This window comes from Echinops telfairi, unplaced genomic scaffold (assembly GCF_000313985.2).
Source record: "Echinops telfairi isolate 266 unplaced genomic scaffold, ASM31398v2 ScPeMD7_11;HRSCAF=52, whole genome shotgun sequence".
Lineage (NCBI taxonomy): Eukaryota > Metazoa > Chordata > Mammalia > Afrosoricida > Tenrecidae > Echinops > Echinops telfairi.
The window spans coordinates 34,881,222-34,904,614 of NW_022103908.1; the positions used below are offsets into that span (position 1 = coordinate 34,881,222).

At 44.2% G+C, this 23,393-nt stretch overlaps 1 protein-coding gene across 1 annotated transcript in view; it reads right to left on the minus strand.

Moving 5' to 3' along the window:
* Positions 1-23,393, minus strand: part of VWA8 (von Willebrand factor A domain containing 8) — a 426,636-nt gene that overhangs the window by 200,535 nt on the left and 202,708 nt on the right. Inside the window, exons 21-25 of the mRNA XM_045287091.1 lie at positions 15,151-15,226; positions 13,883-14,018; positions 10,606-10,725; positions 8,431-8,636; positions 5,564-5,715 (exon numbers count right to left, since the gene is read on the minus strand). Of these exons, the coding sequence (XP_045143026.1) occupies positions 5,564-5,715; positions 8,431-8,636; positions 10,606-10,725; positions 13,883-14,018; positions 15,151-15,226 (690 nt within the window). The remainder of the gene's footprint in view (positions 1-5,563; positions 5,716-8,430; positions 8,637-10,605; positions 10,726-13,882; positions 14,019-15,150; positions 15,227-23,393) is intronic.

The following is a 23,393-nucleotide window of genomic DNA, read 5'->3' on the forward strand; positions in this document are numbered from 1 at the left end:
TTTCCATGCGTGTATTTCATGCTTCTCGATCATGCCACCAAGAGAGGAACCTAATTGGGCACGGAGATGTCCCTACAATGATCTCTGTTGTATCACAGTTCTATATTAATTTCCTTTTTGATTCACTCTTCTTTTTGAAATATAGTTCAAATCCCAGCATCTGAACCTGTCATGACTCACTGAAGGACAGGAATTTGGGTAGCAAACAAGGTCATGGTCAATGAGGATTTCAAGGTTGCTCAGGTAAGATCCTAAGGCCATCTTAAACCAGAATTATTGGCAATATCCAGTATCTAGATATCAACTGTGATTCAGAAATTGCAAATCACACACATCTCAACCAGCTTATATATTTTCAGGCTTGCACTGGGTCTGGTGGCCCCCCAGCTCTGCCCTCAGTTAGCCCGCTGACCTGGGGCTAGCTAGCTAAGTGGCCTCCGTGCCTGCACTTCCTCATCGATAAAATATGGCCATGACCATCCCTGTAGTATAGGCTTGTTCTAAGCATTATACAAATTCATGAACTTTGTTTAAACATGTTCTTGGTAAAACCATATAGTAGAGCAAAACATCTATACTCATTTCTATGACCATCTCCACCATTAATGTTCTAATTATGATATTTAGGGGAAATGTTTACATTCCTCTATAAATCATAAACAGACAATTCTCTCACCTTCCAGAATGACCAAAAAGAGAGTAACACATAAACATGCGATAAAATATTGCATGCCACTTAACACAGAGGTAGAGAAAAATAAATAATTTTCTCCAGCATGAGAGCAGTCTATCGGGCTGCTATGAGTCAGAATCAACTCAAAGGCAGTGAGTGGTATGGGCTAACCTGAGGTTATTGTTTGGCCCAAAATCTGTTATTAAACATTTTCTAATAGTGAGTCCTCCTATCTCTGTCTATAACCTTGACAAAATGAGATGAGTGTGTGTGCACGTGGGCACGTGCACTCACACGCATGCGCTGTTCTTTTTTAGTTGTTTCACTATCAGACAAATATCACAGAATTCAACTCAAATGCCATATAAAATATGATGTTTATGTTTTTAAAGACACAATAAGGGAACATTGGACTGCTAGTTCAAACCCTTCAGCCATGTCTGGGAGGAGGAGGGGGGTGAGGTCATCTGTTCCCATTTACAGCTCGGAAACGCTGTCTAGGGTTGCCGCGACAGATCGGAATTGACTTCATTTTGGACTCCTTATGGGGCTATGGTTACCATCTCTTTAGCATGTCCTCCATGCCCCTTCCACGTATTAGAAGTTTAAAAGGGGGTCCCATCCGTATTCTCCGGAAGCAGGAAGGGGCAAATGCAAAGTGAGGGTCGAATTAGCCAATCCCCATCTCAGCCCTAACACGGGGCGCACATTTGCAGATGAGGAAGAAGAGCTCAGTCATGCCAAGATCAAGCTGGGCGAAATAACCACACGGTATGACTCGGCCTAAAACCTACAGGGCTAGCGAGGGAGCCAAGTGCAGTGTCACCAGTGGGGGAGAACAACGAGAGCGCGCCCCACACCAGGCTGTTCAGACCCAAAGGGAAAGTGGCAGCCCTCTCTAACAGCACTGAGCCCCCAGTGTCCTCTGACTTCCTCCCTCTGAGGAAGAGGAGGCTACAGAGGACCATACTAACAGGGGCCTGGGATTCTCTTTGCCCCGCTGGGAAAGGTTCCCTTCCAGCACCTCTGACGTTTATTTATTTATTTATTTTTTTAGCTAGATGGAGTGGGTGGTCGATTATTTTTCCATCCCCATCTTAAGCGTATGACCAGCTTGTTCCAGACTCAGGGTAATGTTGCTCCCATCCAATAAGTGTTATGGTTGGATTTGAGAACAAGAGAATTAACGGTCACAGGAAGAATTTTCCATTCAGAAAAAAAAAGGGGGGTGGGGTGGGGGACAGGACAGGACACGTTAGTAGTAGTTTAACCAGTCTTATCCCTCTTCCTGAAATCCAATGTGGGTCTTTCCCACCTAACACAGTATCTGTAGAGGTGGGCGGAGACAGCCTATAAGAAGTGGAACCCAGCAAAAGGTCAATGAAGCAGAAGAGCCAAAGTCAAGTCTTAGGCCCGGCAGAGACGTTAGGCGATCATCATCAACAATGTGTTACCCTAGGAGGAAAAGGTTAATGCCGCTGGTCTTTTGCTTTACTTTGTTTCTGCTTTGCAGAAGTGAGGAATATTATGATGATATTTAAAATGCAAAGGATGTTTGGAGAGAAAAACTCTTGGAGCAGTTACAATGCGGGTGCCATGCAGCCTAAGACAGTCCTAGGTGACATCGAGGGTCACAGTTATTGGAGGTAGCACCCCCTTTTATTCTCAGACAAGCCTGGTTTTAGATGATCAATGACATGCCCGCCCTATCTATAGTAACATACCCTCATTTCACTAACACCAAGTCACCAAAACCAAGTCGAGGCTGACTCCCAGAGATCCCCAACAGGACAGGGTACGACTGCTCCGGTGACTTTCCGAGGCGGTACCTCTTGGCCAGAGGAGAACACCCAGTGTGTCTCCTGCTGAGGCTGCTGGTTTCCACACGCTGACTGCAGTTGGCAGCCCAGCACAGAACCGCTAGGGCTCCACCCACTCAGCTAAGTAACATCAAAATCGTACAACCAAGGGTACACGGTGAGCTCTTTGAGGGCAGGCTTCTTTTGTTGGAGGGCAATACTCTAGGCAAAGCTAGGCGGACTTGGGTTAAAAATCTGAACTCTTAAAAATGAAAAACTCTGGGTCATGAGTTTGGAATGTCATTATTCGGGGTGAAAAAATAACAGAATTTGGGCCCAACCCCCAGTCTAAGGCACATTACCACAGGCACAAAGGACGGATGTGTGACCACTAGCATACTCGGCCATTGTGCTGTTCACTCCCCCACGCTTCCCTGTCTACATACAAGGCTGGCAACCTGATAGAAGTAGTGGTGTGGGACCTGTGGATTCCACGACAGGGCAACCCAACAGCGTGGCTGCTTTCAAGCTGCCCCAAACCACTGCGACTGACAGCTCAGGGGAAAGCGGCACTGCGTGACTTTAACTGTAGTCCCTCCCCTATGACAACCATTTCACGGGACAAGTCACTCATCACCCACATCTGCTGCCAGCTATTTTCAGCTAGATGTGGCGAGTAGATGACTACTTCTTTCCTGTCCCACCTGGGGCCGAAGTATGACCTCCCGGTTTCCAGGTCCAATGTATTTTTCCTTTCACTCAAAAGCAAGTAGTGGAGTTGAAATTAATCCAGTGTTAAGACTTAATACACCCCTGCAGAATTTTCCCCCTACTTCCTAAGTGAAGACAACGATGAGCTGTTACACCACCTTATCTGTCTTCCTTGGAAACTGAAAGTACCAGGAGTTCTCTTAAGATTGATATGACAGACTACACGTATTATCATTTTTATTTCAAGCCGTGTGCGAATACAAGTAAAGCTATTTTCAAACCACAAGCCTGGTTCCTATCAAGTCGGAACCCTAAATTTGTAAATTTGTTACTAATAATGAAAACCAGCCTGTGTAACAATTCTTTGTGAGAGGGGAAATGAAAGGTGTGGGTACTATTGGAGCTCGCACAGTAAAGACAACGTCTTGAAGATACACCGAGCAAGCTGCCAGTGCACTGTGATCGATTCCTACCCATAGGACAGAGTGAATCTACCCCATAGGGTTCCCAAGGATGTAATCTTTACCGAAGGAGCCCTGGAGGCTGCGTGGATTACGCATTGAGCTGCTAGCCACAAGGTGGGCAGTTTGAAACCAGCACTTGCTGCTCAGGAGAAAGCGAAGGCTGTCTGCTCCCATAAAGCAACCCAAAGGAGCAGTTCGTTCCACTGGGGCCTCAAGGGTTGCTGAGTCGGCCCCATGGCAGATCACCAGACTGTTTACCCTCAGTAACCAGTGGGTCAGAGAACACCCATCTCGCAGTTAGCAGCCAGGCCCGTCACCACTTGTGTGACCAGTGCTTCTTAGGTCCCATGGTGTTGGTGGTGCCGTCAAGCCTGTTTTGACTCACAGTGACCCTGCGCACAAGAGAACGAGCCGCTGCCCGGGGCCTGCGCCACCCTCACAACTGTTCGTAGGGCTGAGCCGTTGTGGCGCCCACTCTGTCCCTCTTTTTCGATGCCCTTCTGCTTTTCCAAGCATGATGTCCTTCTGCAGGCCTGATCTGTGCTGACAGCATGTCCAGAGTAGGGGAGATGAGGCATTTCATTATCCGCTTAGTTTCAAAATACCCAAGTGGACAACCAGCAAGTCAGTAAAACAGTACTATACAGAAAAAGTGGACGCATTAGCAACTGACACTCTTCCTGAAAAAGATCTACTTACTGATTAATAACACAAACCAAAATACTGGTCATTTTTTAACCAAAAGTCATCTTGTACTTTTACCACAAAAGGGAAATATTTGTTTCTCTTTAAAAAATGCTTAATACGAAGTAATGTATTTGTATTGGTATATGTTCTGACAAGTTTTCACAATGACTTCAAAGAATAAATAAGAATGTATACACTCAGAAGCTATGCAAACTAATTACTGAATCAATGAGCTATATTTAACAATTTTTCTCCCTAAGGAAAGGTAGAAAGTTCCTCTTACAGGAGATGAAAATTGAACCACAATTTATTTTAAAAGTAATTATCATCCTTTGGGAATTTGTGATAATTGCCTATTTTTATAGATGATAGCCTTGGATCAATATTTCCCAAAGAGGGTGATCCTGCCCCACAGGGGATGCTGGAATGATCCAATGGGGGGGCTGCAGAAGCAGAGATCTATATTTTATTCTGGATTATGGGCTACAGTGCCAATGTTTTCATTGCTCAGGGGGTGCTGAGTAACTTTTTTGTTTCTCAAAAGAGGCAATAGGCCAAATATATTTGGGAACCTATGCATTAGATGCATTATCATTAACTTATGCATATATAAAAATGTTTCTCTAGTTGTCACGGTAAAATTTAATCAATCTATGGATAAACTTGGCTTACTACATTTTTTTCATCAACATATACATGCAAGATTTGTTATTAAGGTTAAGTAGGTAACCTGTAATATAAAATAAAAAGTAGGCAATTGGCCCCCATGAAAATTTAGCCAGTCTGTGCTCCCAGATGAAATCTAATCTCTATGGCGGCATAAATCCAAGAATCAGAACTGAATGCATACTATCCCATTATGCAATGATCAGGTTAGCAAAATTTCTCATTTGGTTAGCAGATGATGAGGGCCGTAGTTATTCAACAAAAGGACAGAGACTGTTAAAGAAACAAATATTTCCCTTTATTTGCTTGCATTCCATCTACTCACGGCATATTCAATAGGATTGAAGCTCACAATTCATAGTCCCATAAACAGAGCTAGTTAACTGAAAACCAGCCAGCAAATAGCAGTGTATATTTGAATAGCTTACTTGCAGAAAGATGTTTCCCCACCAACTGGGTTTAGTAATAGAGTCTAACAGTAGTCTAGGCACTATCAGCATTGAAACATCAGAAGACAAATGCTCTTAAGAGTACTCTTATCAACAGCTGTGGGTTTGCCTTACTGCTTGGCCAGCTGCACACTGGTAGGTTTTGCTCCGATAGGGATGCCGTATTTGTGTAAAGTGCTAACCACAATCTCCCTCATGTCCTCGTTGTAGGAATCAAAGTCGAACACATTCCTCACCACACTGGAGAGGCCTTCGGTGGGAAATTTCTGTGTTTGAAAAAAAAAAAAAAAAGGAATTTCTGTGTTTAAAACAAAGGAATGCAATAAAATACATAACTTAATACAGATTTACGAAACTAATAAAACGGTAATATTCAAATAAGCCTTAAAAATGTAGTAGTCTTGTCAGATAACCAGATAGTAGGAACAGTCATACATCTTTCTCTGGTGGTGTAGTGGTTACGTGTTGGGCTGCGGACTGCAAGACCTGCAGTTCTAAACTGCTCCTCGACCGAAAGACAGGACTTTCTACTCTCATCACAGGGTACCGACTTGGAAACTCACAGGGCAGCTCCACCCTTCCTGTAGGGTCGCTAGGAGTCAGCACTGACTTGATGGCAATGAGTTTGGCTTGGTTTTATTTTGATGCTTGTTCCGATGGCTTAATACTATTTTCCTTTTTCAGTAATTATTGGAATTTGAGGGGAACCAGTTCCTTTGGCCACATTTTGAAGGCAGACCCAGATCCTCTCACTAAGTGAAGCCTGCTGTATAGGAAACAGAAGAATTTCTCCCAAGTTGTCTCCCCCAAATATATGCCAGACTTAGCTGCTTGAGAATGACTGTACACTTGGAGGTCATCAGGAGTAGATTAGGGGTCATTCTCCCTAAGAGCTATCAGCCATCTAGACCAAGCAGACACCACTGTTTATCCCACAATAAATAGGGCCCACTCCTTCTGGTAAGGATAGTAGTTGTCTGTGTCCTTGTAGGAGACACCAGAGAGGTCAAACCCACCCAAGGATGACCAAGGTTAGGAGGCCATCATGAATCTAGGGTCCGCCCATCTTGTCACATTTATACCCCTAGACCTTCCCATTCCTATGGGCACACCCCTAGCTCATCCCTTCCTGTTATGCTTATGCCTGTCATAGATCCCCTTCCTACGATGTGTATGCCTATTGTACTGCCCTTTCCTGTGACGTGTGGTTACCTGTAATCATGTCCCCCTAAAGAGATATAACGCTTGATTAGCAATAAAGGAAAAGCTCTCCCTGGTCCTCAGGCCTGGAGCTCTCCCCGGTTCTCGGTCCTGGGGGCTCTCTCCTGCTCTCGTGGCTGGACTCCCACCACGTGGACCACCAAGCGGGGATGAAGTGAGCAATGCTACCATGAATTGTGTCTGACTCCATTATCTGACTCTCTTCTCTACCTCTCATGCTCTGTATGACTTTACTATAATCTTTAATTATTGCTGTACACTTGCACCTACCGGACCTGTGATGATTTGTGGGGGACCCTCTCCTTCTCCCTACATCACTGCTCTCTGAAATCCCCTGCCTTTTAAAGGTGCACCATATTGATCAAAGTAGACGTCTGTGTTCATGAAATTCTGCTTTACAATGTAAGAAATTCATTTACATGTGTGAAGTGACTTCAAAAAGTGGAGAGATGAACTCGAAGGACAGTGGAATCTTCTCACAAAGAGTTTGAACCCGTCGTACAAGCAGAGTAAGGAGCCCCATGGCATAATGCGTGTTACACACTGGGCTGCTGATGTCAGGACAGCAGTTCGAAACCACGTGTTGCTCCCTGGGGAAAAGATGAGACTTTCTGCTCCCATGAAGAGTGGCAGTCCCAGAAACCCAGGGGCAGTTCTCCTCTGTCCTGTGGGGCCACATGAATTGGCATGAATCAATGGCAACGAGTTTGATTTTAGATTTTGTAAGCAGAGTAGAGCGCACCCACATAGAAGCATTTAGAGAAGTCATGTGTATGAATAAATGGCAGGGGGATGGACAGAAATGAAGGGGAGAAGAACATCAATAGCAAACTACGGGGCAGCAGAGGGGACCCTAAGTTGATACTGCTGGTGTCCTCCAGCCGGAATGTTGTGACATTCTTGAGGAACTCTTTAAGGAATTCTTGATCCTTAGTGATGGACTTGTATTGGTATATGTTCCGACAAGTTTTCACAATGACTTCAAAGAATAAATAAGATGGATACACTCAGAGATATGCATACCAACTGCTGAACTAACTAATGAGCTATGTGAACACCTATATTTAGGAAGTGTATTTATTAGTACTTTAGAACCAGAACAAGGCTTTCTATTTTTCTTGGATAGTTGAAATGTGTGGATGGACCAGACATCAAAAGTCACTAGGAAGTGACTCTTAGCTTAGAGAACGTTATGTGTTATTTAAGTAGAATGTATATATGTTCTTTTTTATTTATCAACGAAGACCACACCCTGTACATGGCCTTAAGGAATGTCATTCTCCCCATCCACTGACTATATCTTTTAAAACTTCTTCAAGAGGTATCATGAGTCAATATCATGAGTTTCTACTTTGCTGTTTGATCCTTATGTCTTTACAGTTTTCAACCTGAAAAAAAATAAGTGAATCCTCCCCCCTGCACTGTATGCTTGTTGTAAACCATCACAGGGCAAAACAGAAGTTTCCCATGTTGCCGCCCCTCCCTTGCAGACAAACAAATAAAACACCACCCACCCACCCACCCCCTGCACTACATGCTCTAGAACTCCTTGGTAGCAGTCATGGCAGACAGACTTGCCAGATTTAATTTAATGACGGGACAGATAATGTTGGTTGGCCTTCTAGAATTATAAATTAGAACCCAAATGCTTCATGTCCTCTGTACCATTATCATATTTATAGAAATGGAAAGACGTGGTGCAAATGGCACAATCTGAGAAACCTAGCCCCATGGCTGGGTAGGAAACGTCAGCCACATACCTGTAAATGTTTGACTATGTTGACGACCTCCCTGGTAGAATACGGGTAGTTAATAATCCCTTGGTCAGCCAAGCTCCTCAGCTCTCCAAAGGCGGCCACAAGCTTCTGAAGAACTGGTTCGGGCACGTTTGGTCCATATTGTCGGAGCATCTCGAGCTCGGAGTGGGGTCTGGGATTATCAACTGCGTGGCAGCTAAATATATCACCTGGAAGAGGAAAAAGGTTCCCCTTGAACATGGAACTAAACCATTATCATGCCAAAGCCATTATCATGCCAAAGGAAAACTGAGTGGTCGTTCAAAGACCCACTGGGCATATACCAGAACACTACATTTGTAATCTCTGAAAACCGGGTGATATGTGCTTTATTCTGCATGGTGGTACTGTTTTTGTTTAATAAAGAAGTGACATAATACTTGACCATGGACTCATTGGAGCTATTGAAATATAAAGAGCAAAAATGGGGAAGGTTCCTTCCTGTCTCTGCCAATACCACTTCCTCCCACAGTCATGCAGGGTTCATAGTTCAGTGTATTTACTCTTCCAAACATGTACTTGTATATTAGGAAAAATACATTCATGCAAGCATATAGGAATCCAAAAACCATGCATAACTTTAGAAACTATGTATCTCTCTCACAGGACAGTTTCCTCTGCTGCGAGGCACCATCGAGTCCATTTGGACTTCCAGCGACTGGGGAGCCACAGAAGGAAGCCCCGCCCAGTCCTCCTCCATCCTCACCATCGTGTTGCTGGGGGTCACTGTTGCAGCCACTGCGTCAGCCCATCTTGCCAAGGGTCTTCCTCTTTTCCGCTGTCCCTCCACATTACCCAGCATGATGCCCTTTTCTTAGGAACTGGTCTCTCTTGATAACGTGTCCGAAGTACGTGGAATGAAGTCTCACCATCCTTGCTTCCCAGGAGCAGTCTTGCTGGCAGTCCACAGCTCCTTCAATATTCTTTGCCAGCAACATTCAAATGCACTGATTCTTCCTTGGTTTTGCTTATTTTACGTTCACACACGTACGAAGTGACTGAAAATACCATGGCTTGGGTCGGGTGCCCCATCGTCTTCAGAGTAACATCTCTACTTCTCGGCGCTTTGAAGAGGTCGTGTGCAGTACATTTACCCATTGCAGTGCATCCTGTGATCTCCTGCCAGCTGCTTCCGTGAGTGCTGATTGTGGGTCCGAGCAAGGGGAAGCCTTGGCAATGACAATCTTTCTCCATTTACCCTGATGTGACTTATTGGCCCAGTTGGGAGGATTTCTGTTTTCTTTATATTAAGTTGTAATCTATTCTGAAAGCTGTGATTGATCCCTGATCTTTATCAGCTAGTGCTTCAAGTTAGTACCATAATTCTCAAAATAATTTACATTACTAGAATATTCTTAAGGTTCATTCTGGTAAAGTAAATCTACAGAGACATTAAGTTATAGTAAAAGAAAATTAGAGAGAAAATCTTTCATCTGTAATTTAGACAACAGAAAATATATCAGAAAATTATAACCTGGACTCAAAGAGGAGTGAATTTCTTATGAACAGGAATGCTCAGCCACCGCTGATGGAAACATAAAGGAGCGTCACTGCCTTGGACACAGTTTGGCGATATCCTAAAAAGTGAAATCTATGCCTATCTGGCTCTGCCATTCCACTCTTAGATATTTACTGGTGAGAACTGAAAGGAGAAGTCCACTCAAAGACCTGTACATGACCGCTCGTACACACTTGCTTTATAATGGCACGTACTCTTGCTCACGGAAGGAGTGAAGATCTCCAGGCGTGGACAACCCGTGCAGCTGTTCTAGTGTGAGATGAAATCGACTCCATGGTAGTGGTTGATTGGGTTTTATTCCAAGGCTCTGAACAACAAAGTAGACTGTGACAATCTACGGACACAGGCTCTGGAACCAGCTAGAATGATACATGATTCCCAACTGCAACACTTATCTGCTAAGTGGACCCCAGAGGAATAGGCCTTCTCTCTGAATATTAGATGTCTCCCTTCTCTAAAGTGGAGATGACAAATCCTCTTACAAAGTGGTTCTGATGATTACACAACAGAACACAAGATAAATATCCAATGGCAGCCATTACAGCACTGCTATCGGGAGACCAGCATTTTGTTTATTGCCATCGTTGTTGCTATTGCTGTTATAATCGTACTGTTTTTACCTAATGTGCTGAAGAAATCGTTGCCTAGGAAAGGAAATCCAGGTCGATTGGCCAGAACGATCATCCGGAAGTCAGGATGAATCACCACAACGTTTTCTCTTCCATCGACATTTGCTGAATCTGAAAAACAAAATTTCTTACTGTTCATTCTACATGAATATTTTTTAAATGCTGAAGAACATCAAGCTACAGCCTTTAAAACAGCATACAGTCACGATATTCAATTATCTGCTTTAAAAAAAGTCTGATAAAGCATATCCCACTTTGTACAGCCACTTGTATCTGCGTGTCAGCTCAATGTACACCTCAAAAACACATGGCAAAATGTTGCCAAACAATGCCTAAACTAGGCTTGAGGTGTTGCCATTCCTTAAAAAAAAAGTAAAAATTCCATCCATAACAAGGGATAATCCAAGATGAATCCCCACACTTAGTTCTGATCATTTGCACAGCCCGCCATTGTGCTGTGAGGAAGAGGCATTGGGTTAGATTGTGCACCCCGCAGCCTAACCATACCGAGGCAAACCGCTTGAAAATCCACTTAGCTCTTTTGGGCAGTGTTCATGTGCTCAAGGGTTTCCACTGAACTTGAGTTCTTAAAATAAGTGACCTCAAATTGACTGATGCTTTCTTTGTGCAACTAACTGCTCACTGCATTAGGGGAAGGCCATTGCGCAGATGGACACGTACCTCGCTCGTCTAAACAATCGTTTAAGACAACAAAAGCTCCATTCCACAGTTATTTTGAGCAGAAGCGCTCACCATCTGGGTCTGCTTAAATCTCAGCTTTGGCCTGTCCATCTTTTCAAATGAGAGTTGGGAAAGGCCTGTCTTTTTACTTGCGGTAGATCTGCAAGAGCCTACACCTGTCATTTTTATGGCACCAAAATTAACCTTTCTGCAGACCACACATTCAGGTGCTGCCACCACCAATGGCATAAGTACTCGACAGCAGATAAAAAATCATAATACAAAAAAGACCACAACCATTATAGAAGTGATGCTTTATAAATCCTGTTCAAAAGAATGTCAGGGGGAAAAAAGAATGGCAGAGAATTCTGTTTTTAAAATATGACCACAATTGCACTCGCTGTTGGAGATTAGCACGAATTCTGGATGGTTAAACGAGCCCTGTGAAACGTGTCGGAGAATGTGGAGGGAGACCCAGAGACAGGGACCCTAACTCTGCCTTGGTTTCAGCCACCCTTTCTGCCTTTCCACTCCTTGCTCCTCGTGAGGCCCCTAAAAAGGGCAAGCAGAATTCTAAAACTGCAGGTCCGAGGGGCCTTTTGAAAGCCAGCACTCGGGTTGTCTAACTCAAGCACTCACTTTCCAGGACGGTCATTAGACATCGGAAATATGTGAATACTTTTTTGGCCCTGGGTTTCTTACACTCAAAAATGGCAACCTTGCAATGCAGTGACCACAAGGAAAATAAGCCCCTGGATGGGGTCCTCTGGGCGTGCTCTCGTTTCGTGTTGGAGATTTTAGTTACTGGTTTTAACTCGTTTGGTGTCCTGTTAACTAACGTAGCTCCCTGCCTTCAAGTCTGTTCTGACTCCTGGTGCCCCAACAGGGCAGGGTCTAACTGCCCGGGGGTTTCCGAGCCTGTAACGTTTTACGGGAGTAGAAAGCTTTGGTTTTTTATCCCCTGAAGCTGCTGGTGGTGTTGGACCAATGACCTTGTGGTTAGCAGCCCAGCGCATAACCACTACACCCCCAGGGCTCAGTGGCTGTATATTGCCAAGAGCTGGTTACAGATTTTCAAATCTTTTTAAGACACAAAAACTACAGAGTATTCTCACAGTGTATTCAACAAAAGCAAATTTTCCTTGTAGGCTCAGTAGACTGGGGGGCTTCATTCATTTACATTTCCTCTATTAGGAAAAAAAAAAAAGAAGGGAGGGAGGTAAGGAGACAATTCCAGAGGATGATTCAAGTATAACTTCATTCTATTTTCCTATGGGGTATGTGGGTGTAATGTTTTTCTATATGTACAGGTATATAAAAAATCTCAACACCGATATACATAGAAATAGATACATATATATCATCGATAATAAAATATTCACCGATATTTTAAATTAAGAGCAGATATTACTAGAATATATCAGAGCTTTAAAAAATGTTCAGACAGCGACAAAAATAAATAAATCATACAAATAATTGAAAAGTGAATCCATTAAGTATTGTATTCTCTAAGTAGAAAACTATGATGTTGAATTGTCCTCCTACTATTGAAATTTTATGAGATGTTCTCTATCTATTAAAATGATTGATTTTTTCATATTATTGTGAATGAGGGGGAGTGCAGAGTGGAGACTCAAAGCCCATCTGTAGGCAACTGGACATCCCCTTACAGCAGGACCGAGGAGAAGAGCCAGTCAGGGTGCAGTGTAGCAATGATGAAACATACAACTTTCCTCCAGTTCTTTCATGCTACCTCCCCACCACTATCATGACCCCAATTCTACCTTACAAATACAGCTAGACCAGAGCATGTACACAAGTACAGATAAGAACCGGAAACACAGGGAATTCAGGACAGATAAATCCCTCAGGACCAACAATGAGAGTAGCGATGCCAGGAGGGTAAGGGGCAGGTACGGTAGAAAGGGAGAACCGATCACAATGATCTCCATATAACCACCTCCCTGGGGGACAGACAACAGAAAAATTGGGTGAAGGGAGACATTGGACAGTGTAAGACATAAAAAAATAATAATGTATAAACTATCAGGGGTTCATGACGGAGGGGGGAGTGGGGAGGGAGGGGAATAATGAGGAGCTGATACCAAGGGCTCAAGTAGAAAGCAAATGTTTTGAGAATGATGATGGCAACAAATGTACAAATGTGCTTGACACAATGGATGGATGTATGGAGTGTGATAAGAGCTGTACAAGGCCCCAATAAGATGATTTAAAAAGCATTGATTTTTTATAAAAAAATAATTTTATTGGGGGCCCGTACAACTCTTGTCACAATCCATACATCAATTCAATCAGGCATGTTTGTACATATACTGCCCTCATTCTCTTCTAGACATTTACTTTATATTGAGCCCTTGGTACCAGCTCTTTCTCCCCCCACCCCCACCCATAGCCCCCCAATAGATTGTACGTTGCTATTATTTTCATGGACCATATGGGTGATTTGTGTTACACTGAATATGGGTTTGTTGCTTACGGCCACATAGCCAGCTAAACCTGTGATTAGTGACCAGAGTTGTAAAAGTTTTATGTATTTAAAAAAAAATCTTGCTTATTTCATACTCACTTGCAACAATGCGTCTTCCATCTGCTAGAATCATTTCTCCATTTTCTACTAGAGTTTTTAAAATGCAGGTGACATTAGTTGGCGCCTTGTCTGCCTCATCGACAACCAGAATATGGCCCAACTTCACGGCTTTAACCTTGGAAGACAGAAAATGCAGCATGAACAACAGTGAAAGCAGCTGTCTTCAGCACTTCATCGTTTACTGCTTTGGATTTATGATAACTCACTCACTGTACTGCCACCCAGTCCATCTGGACTCGTCGCCACCCTCCAGGGCAGAGCAGAGCTGTCCCCGTGGGCTTCCTTCCGAGCCTGTCACTCGTCACGGGAAGGGGGCGCACCTCAGCTTGCTCCCTTAGAGCCGCTGGAGGCTGCTGGCCATCCCCGTGTGTCTGACGCTACAGGAGGAGCGTCCCCAGGACTGTTTGATGGCACATTCTGGGAGGGGAAAAACTGATTGTGGATTTTTATTTTATTTTATGGTAACAGTAAATTGAAATAACAATGAGGACAAAGCATGGCTTGTGTCCTAAGCCCAGTTTTTAATTTGTTTAGATAAAGTAAGGAGACTCCAGAGCAGTGGTTCTCAACCTTCCTCATGCCGCGACCCTTTCATACAGTTCCTCATATGGTGGTGACCCCCAACCATAACATTATTTTCGTTGCTATTTCATCACTGTCATTTTGCTACTGTTATGAATCGAGCGGCCCCTGTGAAAGGGTCGTTCAACCCCCTAAGGGGTCGCGACCCACAGGTTGAGAACCTCTGCTCTGGAGGCTGGTCCCTTGAGGGTCCCAGGATGCTTTGATGATTTCTGTGTCACTGTTGGGACAGACCTGCCTGCACACAGGGACACCGCTGGGCCCGGGATCCCTTTGAAGCGACGCTGAGCACTAGATCTTCCCAGTTGCCCCAAAGAAAACATTCTTAACAGTGTTTTAGAAGCACTACTTAATTTCAAACTGTGTGTTTGCAAACAGCAGCAAACATTTAAAAAAAATCCTAATACACACACACACAAATCAACAGTAGCTTTCTGCCATTCCCTGAATCTCTCCCTCTGGGAAGGGAAACAAATAGAAAACATGTCCTTTTGGGAACAATCTGCATTTAAACATCTCTTCTCAAACAACACATCAGCAGTTACTTCCCAGTCAGACTGAAGTCAAAAAGAATCTCTGGGAAGCGTCCCTACGCCCCACCCCTACCCCAATGGGTAAATAGGACTATAATTCTAAAACTATGGTGGGAGGTATTCAATACTAACCAAAGGTGAGTCTTCGTACACAATGAGTCCGTCGTGCACGGAAGGCTGGAGAGTAAGGGTTTGCACCGTGGTGTCCCTGAAGGTAGAGCAACACGTTTTAGGTTAGTGGGGAGTGGAAGTGATGTTTACTCCTTCCTAAAATAGAGATCTTCTTTCTTCCCCTTGCCCAGCGTTCTGCTCGTCCTAAAACGAATGACAAGGACGACTGAACGTCCAAGCCGCAGAGCATGTTGAAGATGTGAAATACAAATCACAAGGCTTCAGGGGAGAAGCCCCGTTCACACATTATGCTGGTTCTTCCTCCTGGTAAACTCCCTGGGGGCCAGGTCATCCCTGAAAACCACCCGGTGACAGTGAGGACGCACACACGCACAAGGCTTCAAAAAGCTCATGGAAAAATTGCAATGAGTTTTTTTCATGAATTTTTGCAGGCCCCAAGTATATATTTATAATTAAACACACATAAATAAAACACTTATGTTGTTTAAAAATAATTCCAATGGCAAGTTTGGGGACAATTGTGTGCTGCTATGATGGCCAATTAAACCCAGCCTATGGCTCCCACGTCCAGGCTCAATCTGCTACCAGGAGCAGCGCCAACCACACTGCCGCCCCTGGACAAGGCCGTTTTATGTCTTAAACTTACCTCCTCGGATTACTCTGCCCTCCTTTAGATCAACATCTTTAAAAGCACTGATTGTGAAACATTCTAACGCTTTGTGCCCTTCACATGTGGAGATGGGAAGTTGGCATCCCTTAGAAAGTTCCTGACATGTGTAAGACACTCCCTGGACTGTAGACTTCATACCTTGGTACTGTGATGGGCTTTGTGAGTGTGTGTGTGTGTGTGTGTGTATAAAAATATCCATTACAAGAATTCTGGTTTTTGATATCGCAGGTGACTTCTCTTGACTGCCTTGCTTGTACCTCGAAAGGCTGGGAGAAGTTTGCAAAGCTTTTCCTTCGACTAGACCAGTCACTGCTCATACGCCCTGTTCCGAGCTCTGCACCCCAGCTCTCACGGCCTCGTTCCCGGATCTCCCACTTCCGACAGTTAGCCATACATTTGACAGTGACTCCAAGATCACGCTTTCATCTTTTACCAAAGTCTCATGTGATTGCGGCTAAACTAAAGGGGAAAGAGGCTGCGATGAGCCCTGGTGGCGGAGTGGGGCCATGTTAGAAAGCCTCAGCGGCTGAGTGTGTGAGAGACAGGGCTTTGGGCTCTCATAAAGAGCTGCAGTCCCAGAATCCCACACACAGGCAAAGCTGCCCTGCCCCACAGGGTCACTACACGTCAGCACAGATTCCATGGCAATCAGTTTGTTGGTTTTTAATCAATTTTTATTGACGGTGACATGCTTCTTACGCTGCACAATGATGTCACAGAATCATATCACCATTTTTGGAATTCAGAGGCCTTGGAAATTTCCTCTAGGAGATTGCTGATGCCTTTTGAGCTCAAGTTAAGTTTTAGAGTTTTAAACAAATCAAGAACAGAGTTTAATTAATCACACTTAAAGTCACTGTTAATATTCTAGCAATAGAGGAAGGGGGTGGGTGAGAAAGGGTGAGGGATATGTTCACACAGATTTTTATAGCAACACAATGCATTTCCCACCTCATCTGTCACACATTTAATGGGCAACAATATGACACCTTCCAGCACCCAAAAGGGAAAGGGAACGTTTGCATCGTTGTTCGTAAAAAGGAGTAATTCCCTTGTTCCCCTCATAATTCTAACGTCTCCAAACAGATTCAGAACAGGCGAGTGCAGCTAGCCTCCAGCTTCCCTAAGACAAACGCGCGTGCCCTGGACCACGTGCCTTCTGATCACGTCCCGCTCGACCACTCCGATTTCGCAAAGGGCTTTTGTGCTAAAAATAACCATAGGTTGGCACAAACAAGCACAAGTCAGATGTTTTCTGAAAGAGACGACAAATGAGGATACGTAATAAATGGGAGCCCTGGCCTTGGGTGCAGTAGTCTCGTAAGAAGGGACGCAGGGTCGCTTCGTTCTTCGCCTTGATCCTGTCGTCTTACAAGTCAAAGGGATCGGAAAAGCTCATACGAAACGTCACATTACACTGAGTTACAAGGTGGGCTGGCTTAAATTTCTGTTAGTTTCCCTGACTGTCAGACCTACAATTAAAAATCATCTTTTACCTTCCATCTGGTACTTAAAGCAGCAGGGGCGAGGGTGGGGTGTGTGTGCAAGCTTGTTTTCCAAAATTCTAAGTATCCTGTTGTATTGTCAGCCTCAACTTAGTGACTAAGGTGACACTCGTTGTCTCGGGTGATAAGTCAGCTTTTTTTTTTTTTAATGGACAATCTCAACGAATAAAGGACTAACACAGGACCGATGCATTAGAAGCCCTCTCCAATTTAAATTTTTTTCTGTCCCTTGAATTTGGTGCTTATGAATGCCATGTGTTCCTCAGGCTTTTGCTACATGTGAAAATGCTGAGAATAAACAGCTAGCCGTCTCTGGCATTCAAAGCATTCTGGTATGCTAGCCAGGAACTCGTGGAATATCCACTGAGACGTTTCAACTAGCTGATGAAGCACTGGAGGCACTCACTCATCTATGCCAGGAGATTTGGAAGACAGCTAGTTGGCCAACTGACTTGAAGAGATCCACATTTGTGCCCATTCCAAAGAAAGATGACCAACAACGGAATGCTCCCATGATAGCACTATGTCACTGGTATTGCATGCCAGTCAAATGTTGCTTAAGAGCATCCAACAAGGGTTACAGCAATACATAGATAGGGAGCTGCCTGAGGTTCAGGCTGGACTTCAGAAGAGGACGTGCGACAAGGGACATCATTACTAATGTCAGGTGGATCTTGGCGGAAAGCAAAAATGCCAGAAAGATGTTTACTTATATTTCATTGACTATGCAAAGGCATTTAACTATGTGGGCTTAATAAACCGTGAATAATTATGAAAAAAGTGGGAATTCCAGAACACTTCATTGTGCTCATTCAGAACTTGTATATGGATCAAGAGACAGTTTTGTGAACAGAACAAGAGAATACTACATGGTTTAAAATCAAGAAAGGTGTTCATCGGGGCTGTAGCCTCTCACCGTACTTATTCAATCTGCATGAGGAGCAAATCATCAAAGAAGCTGGATTATAGGAAGAAGAATGTGATATCAGGGTTGGAGGGAAGTTTATCAACAGCCTGTGGTAAGCAGGAAGTGAGGGGCACTTGAAGAACTCGCAGATTGAGATCAAGGTTTGTGAGGACCTGATGCCGGGGGTTTAAGTGGAGAGCAAATGTTTTGAGAATGATGAGGGCAATGAATGTACAAATGCGCTTTACACAATGGATGTGTGTATGGGTTGGGATAAGAGTTGTATGAGCCCCTAATAAAATGATTTAAAAAAATTATAACTCAGTAATTGCAACAAAAACCAGTAGTAAGTTGAGGTCTTCCAATTTTCTTATACTACATTTCATTCATGATTGGATCTAATATTATGGATCATCAATCCGGGGCAGGAACTATACTGTTGACCAGGAATACGGTCGTGAATAAAGCATATAAACAAACAAATCATAACTTCATAAAACTTATCAACAAGATTTGATGTAAACTAACGATATCTTTCTCATAATAAAGTAAAAGTTTACTAAATGAAAAAAAGAGATCAAGGATTGTAGCATTTAGTATGGATTAATAGTCAATATAAACAAATTCACTGCCATAGAGTCAATGCTGACTCATAGCGACCCCCTGTGGGTTTCTAAGACTGAAATGCTGACTCAAGTGGAAAGCCCAGACTACCTCCCACTAAGCTGCTGGTGGTTTCCAACTGTCTACCATGCAGATTGCAGCCAATCCATCACCACTCCACCACAAGGGCTCCCTGAACTCAACGTAAGGAAGATCAAAATCCTCACAACTGGACAATTAGGTAACATCATGATAGATGGAGAAAAGATTGAAATTGTCAAGGATTTTGTCTTGCTTGGATCTACATTCAATGCTCATGAAAGCAGCAGTCAAGAGATCCAAAGACGGGCTGCATTAGCTAAATCTGCTGCACAAGACATCTTTTGAGGATCGAAGAGCAAGGATATTACTTTGAGGACTAAGGTATGCCTGACCCAAGCCATGGGTTGGGTCTCCATTGCCTCATATGCATGTGATCGCTGGACAATGAATAAGGAAGAATCGATGCATTTGAACTGTGGTGCTGGGGAATATTGAAAGTACCATGGACTGCTAAAAGGGCAAACCAATGTGTGCTGCAACAAGTAAGGCCAGAGTGCTCCTTACAGGCAAGGACGGAAAGACTTCGTCTTACATACTTGGGCCATATGATCAGGAGAGACCAGTTCCCGGAGGAGGACATCATGCTTGGTAATGTAGTGGGTCAGCGAACAAAGGAAGGACCTCGGCAAGCTGGACTGACCAGGGCGGCACTACTGGGCTCGGGCGTGGGGAGAACAGGGAGGATGGCATAGGCTGTGCAGTGTTTGGTAGTGTTGTGCACAGGGCCACTGCGGGTCAGAGCTGACTTGATGGCACTTGACAACGACAACAAGCATTCTTTGAGTGGTGTCTTTTTGATACTGCACACCGCACTGCAACGTTCTTCCCTTGCACACATTATGTCGTGGGACTTGTGCACGTCTGTACATGTCCTTCGCCTCGTTCATTGCCACTGCTTGATAGTGTTTCAGTGGATTGCTTTAGTCATCTCTTCTTCTCCTGAGAGACAGTTTCACGGTTTCTATCTTTGGCTCTCATAAATCATTGTTGCTGTAAATATTTTCCAGCAGGCTCTTTATGCACATTGGCCTAGAGTGGAAACATTCCCTCGGTAAATGTAAAATTCATATTTCCCTGAAAGTCCAAGGATGAAGTGGACTGGGAAGAGATCCAAGTTCACGGAGTGAAAATGGCCTCTGGGCTGACACCGAAGAAGGAAACGCTTCTGTTGGAGCAGAGACGAACAGTTACAGGATCCGGACTGGATAGCAGGCAAGCAGGGGTCAGTACCAGTACGGAGAGTACACAAAGGGGCTTCAAAAGGTTCATGGAAAAAAACGCCATTTTCGTCTAATTCCATTGTTCCCTGATGATTTGGAAGCCCCCTTATATACGCGGGGCTGCATGGCTAGCTAGGGCCTGAGCTCTTCAGTTGATTAAAGGCTGGGTAGGTTTTCTGGTCACCCGGCGGGGAGTGGGTTACATGTCAACAGTTCTAAACCAACCGCAGAAGAACGATGGGGCTTTCTACTCCGTAAAGAGTTAGTCTCCGAAACCCACAAGGGCAGCTCCACCCTGTCCTACAGGGTCCTTATGAGTCAGCATCGATGCAGGGCCAGTGAGTTTAGTTTTTAATGCAGTTTTATCTTTGTCTTATCTGTAGGATACTAGTGCAGGGTCTAATTGTCTTCCCTGTCTGGGTTCCTGGCTCTGTTACTCATGGTTTCTGATGTAGAGAAGTGGTCGTTGTGTGTAGTGTACCAACTTTTAGAGATAACACAATGACCGCCCCCATACCCAGAGAATATTTGAGGATGTCCATGGCTCTGCATTGATGAGCATCTTGGCCCCAACAGTATTAATTTCCCCCAAGCAAGCACTGTCTCCCAGAGGGTATTTTATTAGCTACAATTTCAATTGCTCTTCTAAAGAACAGTGCTGACACATAAGCTAATAAACATTTAGTCAGGGGCAAGAATCTCAGTAACACTAAGAGAAAGACAGTTCTGACACACGTTAGTCACATTCCCTTAGCCTTGACTTTAGAAAAGAGATGGCTTTCCAGTGGATGGCACTTGTACTTGACGGATTAGTGTTCAGCTCATGGTGGACATTTATCCTATCCCGGCCCTGCTAGCAGTGGGTTGCACATTGGGCAGCAATTGGAAACCACCCGGTGCTCCAAGAGAGAAAGTTGAGGCTTTCTACTCCCGTGAAGAGGTAAGCATCTTACTGTTTTGAAGTTACGCATAAGGTTTTCAGCGCTACTTTCTCCAAAATGCACAGCCGATTCCCTCTTCCAAAGAAGAATCCGTGCATTTGAATTTTAGTGCTGGAGAAGAATATTCAAAGTACCATGGACTGCTCAAAGGTCACACAGATGTCTCTTGGAAGTACAGCTCGAGTGCTCTTTAGAGGACGGTGAGACTTCTTCCTACATCCTTCGGACATGTTGTCAAGAGAGATTAGCCCCTGGAGAAGGACATCCTGCCCGGTAAAAGAGAGGGTCAGCAAAAGAGGGCGGGCCTCACGGGGAGGGACTGACAGCAGCAGCTGCAACGATGGCCTCAAGCACAGCAGCAATTGGGAGGCTGGCAGTTCCCTTCTGGTCCGCGGAGGTCACCCAACGACAAAGAGCTCCAGCCTCGGAAACCCACAGGGGCAGCTCTAGCCTGTTCTGCAGGGTTGCTGTGAGTCGCATCTACTCGCTGGCAGTGCGTTTCTGAGGTTTTGGTGTGTTTGGGTTTTTTTTTAATCAGTTTTCCTCACTTCTTGCTATCTTACAACTTACAGCTGCCTATCAATTAAAGGCCTACTCAAATATTGTGCGAAACTATTCTTCTTTAAACTCTGTGATTTTAAGTCGTTTGCCTGTTTGCTGGTTTCTTTGAAAAATTAAGACATTAATGTGTTCAAGTTAATTCTACATGATCCCAAAGGCAATACAAATAATTCGATTGTCTGAAGACCAGGTTTTAGTCAAAATAAGGAAGGAAAATTAGCCTCTACAGAGTAAGCACAGTCTGTTCTGAGATGTTGTTTGTGATGGTACATTAAGCTAATATCTTCTAATTTATTAAGGAGCAAGAGATTTCAAATCAGGGATGTTTATTTTGTGGGGGATATTTTCATTGATCTGTAGTTAGCTTTCTTTTAAGAAGGCAATACTAAGTTTTTAAACATCGGTGAAGAAAGATGAGGCTGTTGACACAATGTTGAAAATGTACCTAGGGAATGTCACTAATTGATGTGTATCTGAATACCGATATGTATCTGAATCCACCGAATAAGAATACGTAAGTGTCGTCCATCCCATTGTGACCTGGAGCCAGCCGAGAGGACGGAGTAGAGCTGCCTCTGTGGGCTCCCCAGGCTGGAACCTTTGATAAGGGTAGACAGCCTGGTCTTTCGCAACAGGAGCGGTGGTTTTGAATGCTGGCCTTGTGGTTAGCAGCAACTGCTTAACCACTGCAACACGGGGCTCCTTCACGGGAGGAGATAGCTACACCTTTCTCTAGAGGCCTGGCTGGTGGATTTGAACAATCAACTCTTTGGTTATGAGCTCAATACTTTAACTTCCTATTGCACTTTGATGAGCATGGGTGTGCATACATCTGTTCACGTCTTGTGCGGTAGAGACTGACTGTAGTTGGATGGCACTTCTATTCACATCTGCCACAGAAGCTCCCACTGCTCTCCATCGTGGCTGTACAATGCTGCCACCCCACACGCAGTGTCTGCGGTTCCAGCCCTCCACTTGCCCTCCGGCAGTTGTTCTTTTCCGTGTTGCTTTTTGCTTTTGTCTTTCAAGCTTTGCCCTTAGTGCCCGTGTGAGATGGTATCTCATTCTTTTAATTTAGACTTCTCTTACAGCTAAAGAGTGAGCATTTTGAGAAGTAAATTCTAGTAAAGCTATCTTTCAAGTGAGGAAGAGTTCCTGGCATCATGCCCAAGAAAATCATTTTCCCAGGACTTATGTTGAAACCAGTCATGAAATAAAGGTAAAGCGCTCCACACATAATTATAATGAATGCAAAGCAAGTGGTATCTATCTGGTTTGCAAGCATACCAGATCTCTGGGAAATGCATTGGGCCATATTGGGAAGGGACTTTCCTCAGGTCTTTGGATGGGGACAGTCATTACTACAAGCAGCTTTACAGTCATCACTACAGAAAGAAAGGAAACACAAGTGCGCGATGGGGACTGCGGCGTGGGCTACAAGGTGGCCCTGGGCTCACCCGAGGCTTTCTCCCAGTGTGGCCAGTCACGGAACCTCTGAAGGCCCAGGTTACTCAGCCTACTGAATTCCCAGGGGAATCTGCTGCATAAGGCCTTTTAAAGTGTTAATGAGCCAGTTACGTTGAATACTGAGAAGCACCTGACCCCAGCCATGGTATTTTCAATCGCCTCACGTGCTTGTGGAAGTCAGACCTGGAATAAAGAAGGCCAAAGAAGAATCAATGCATTTTAATCATGATGCTGGCAGAGAATATGGAAAACACCAGGGGTGCAGAA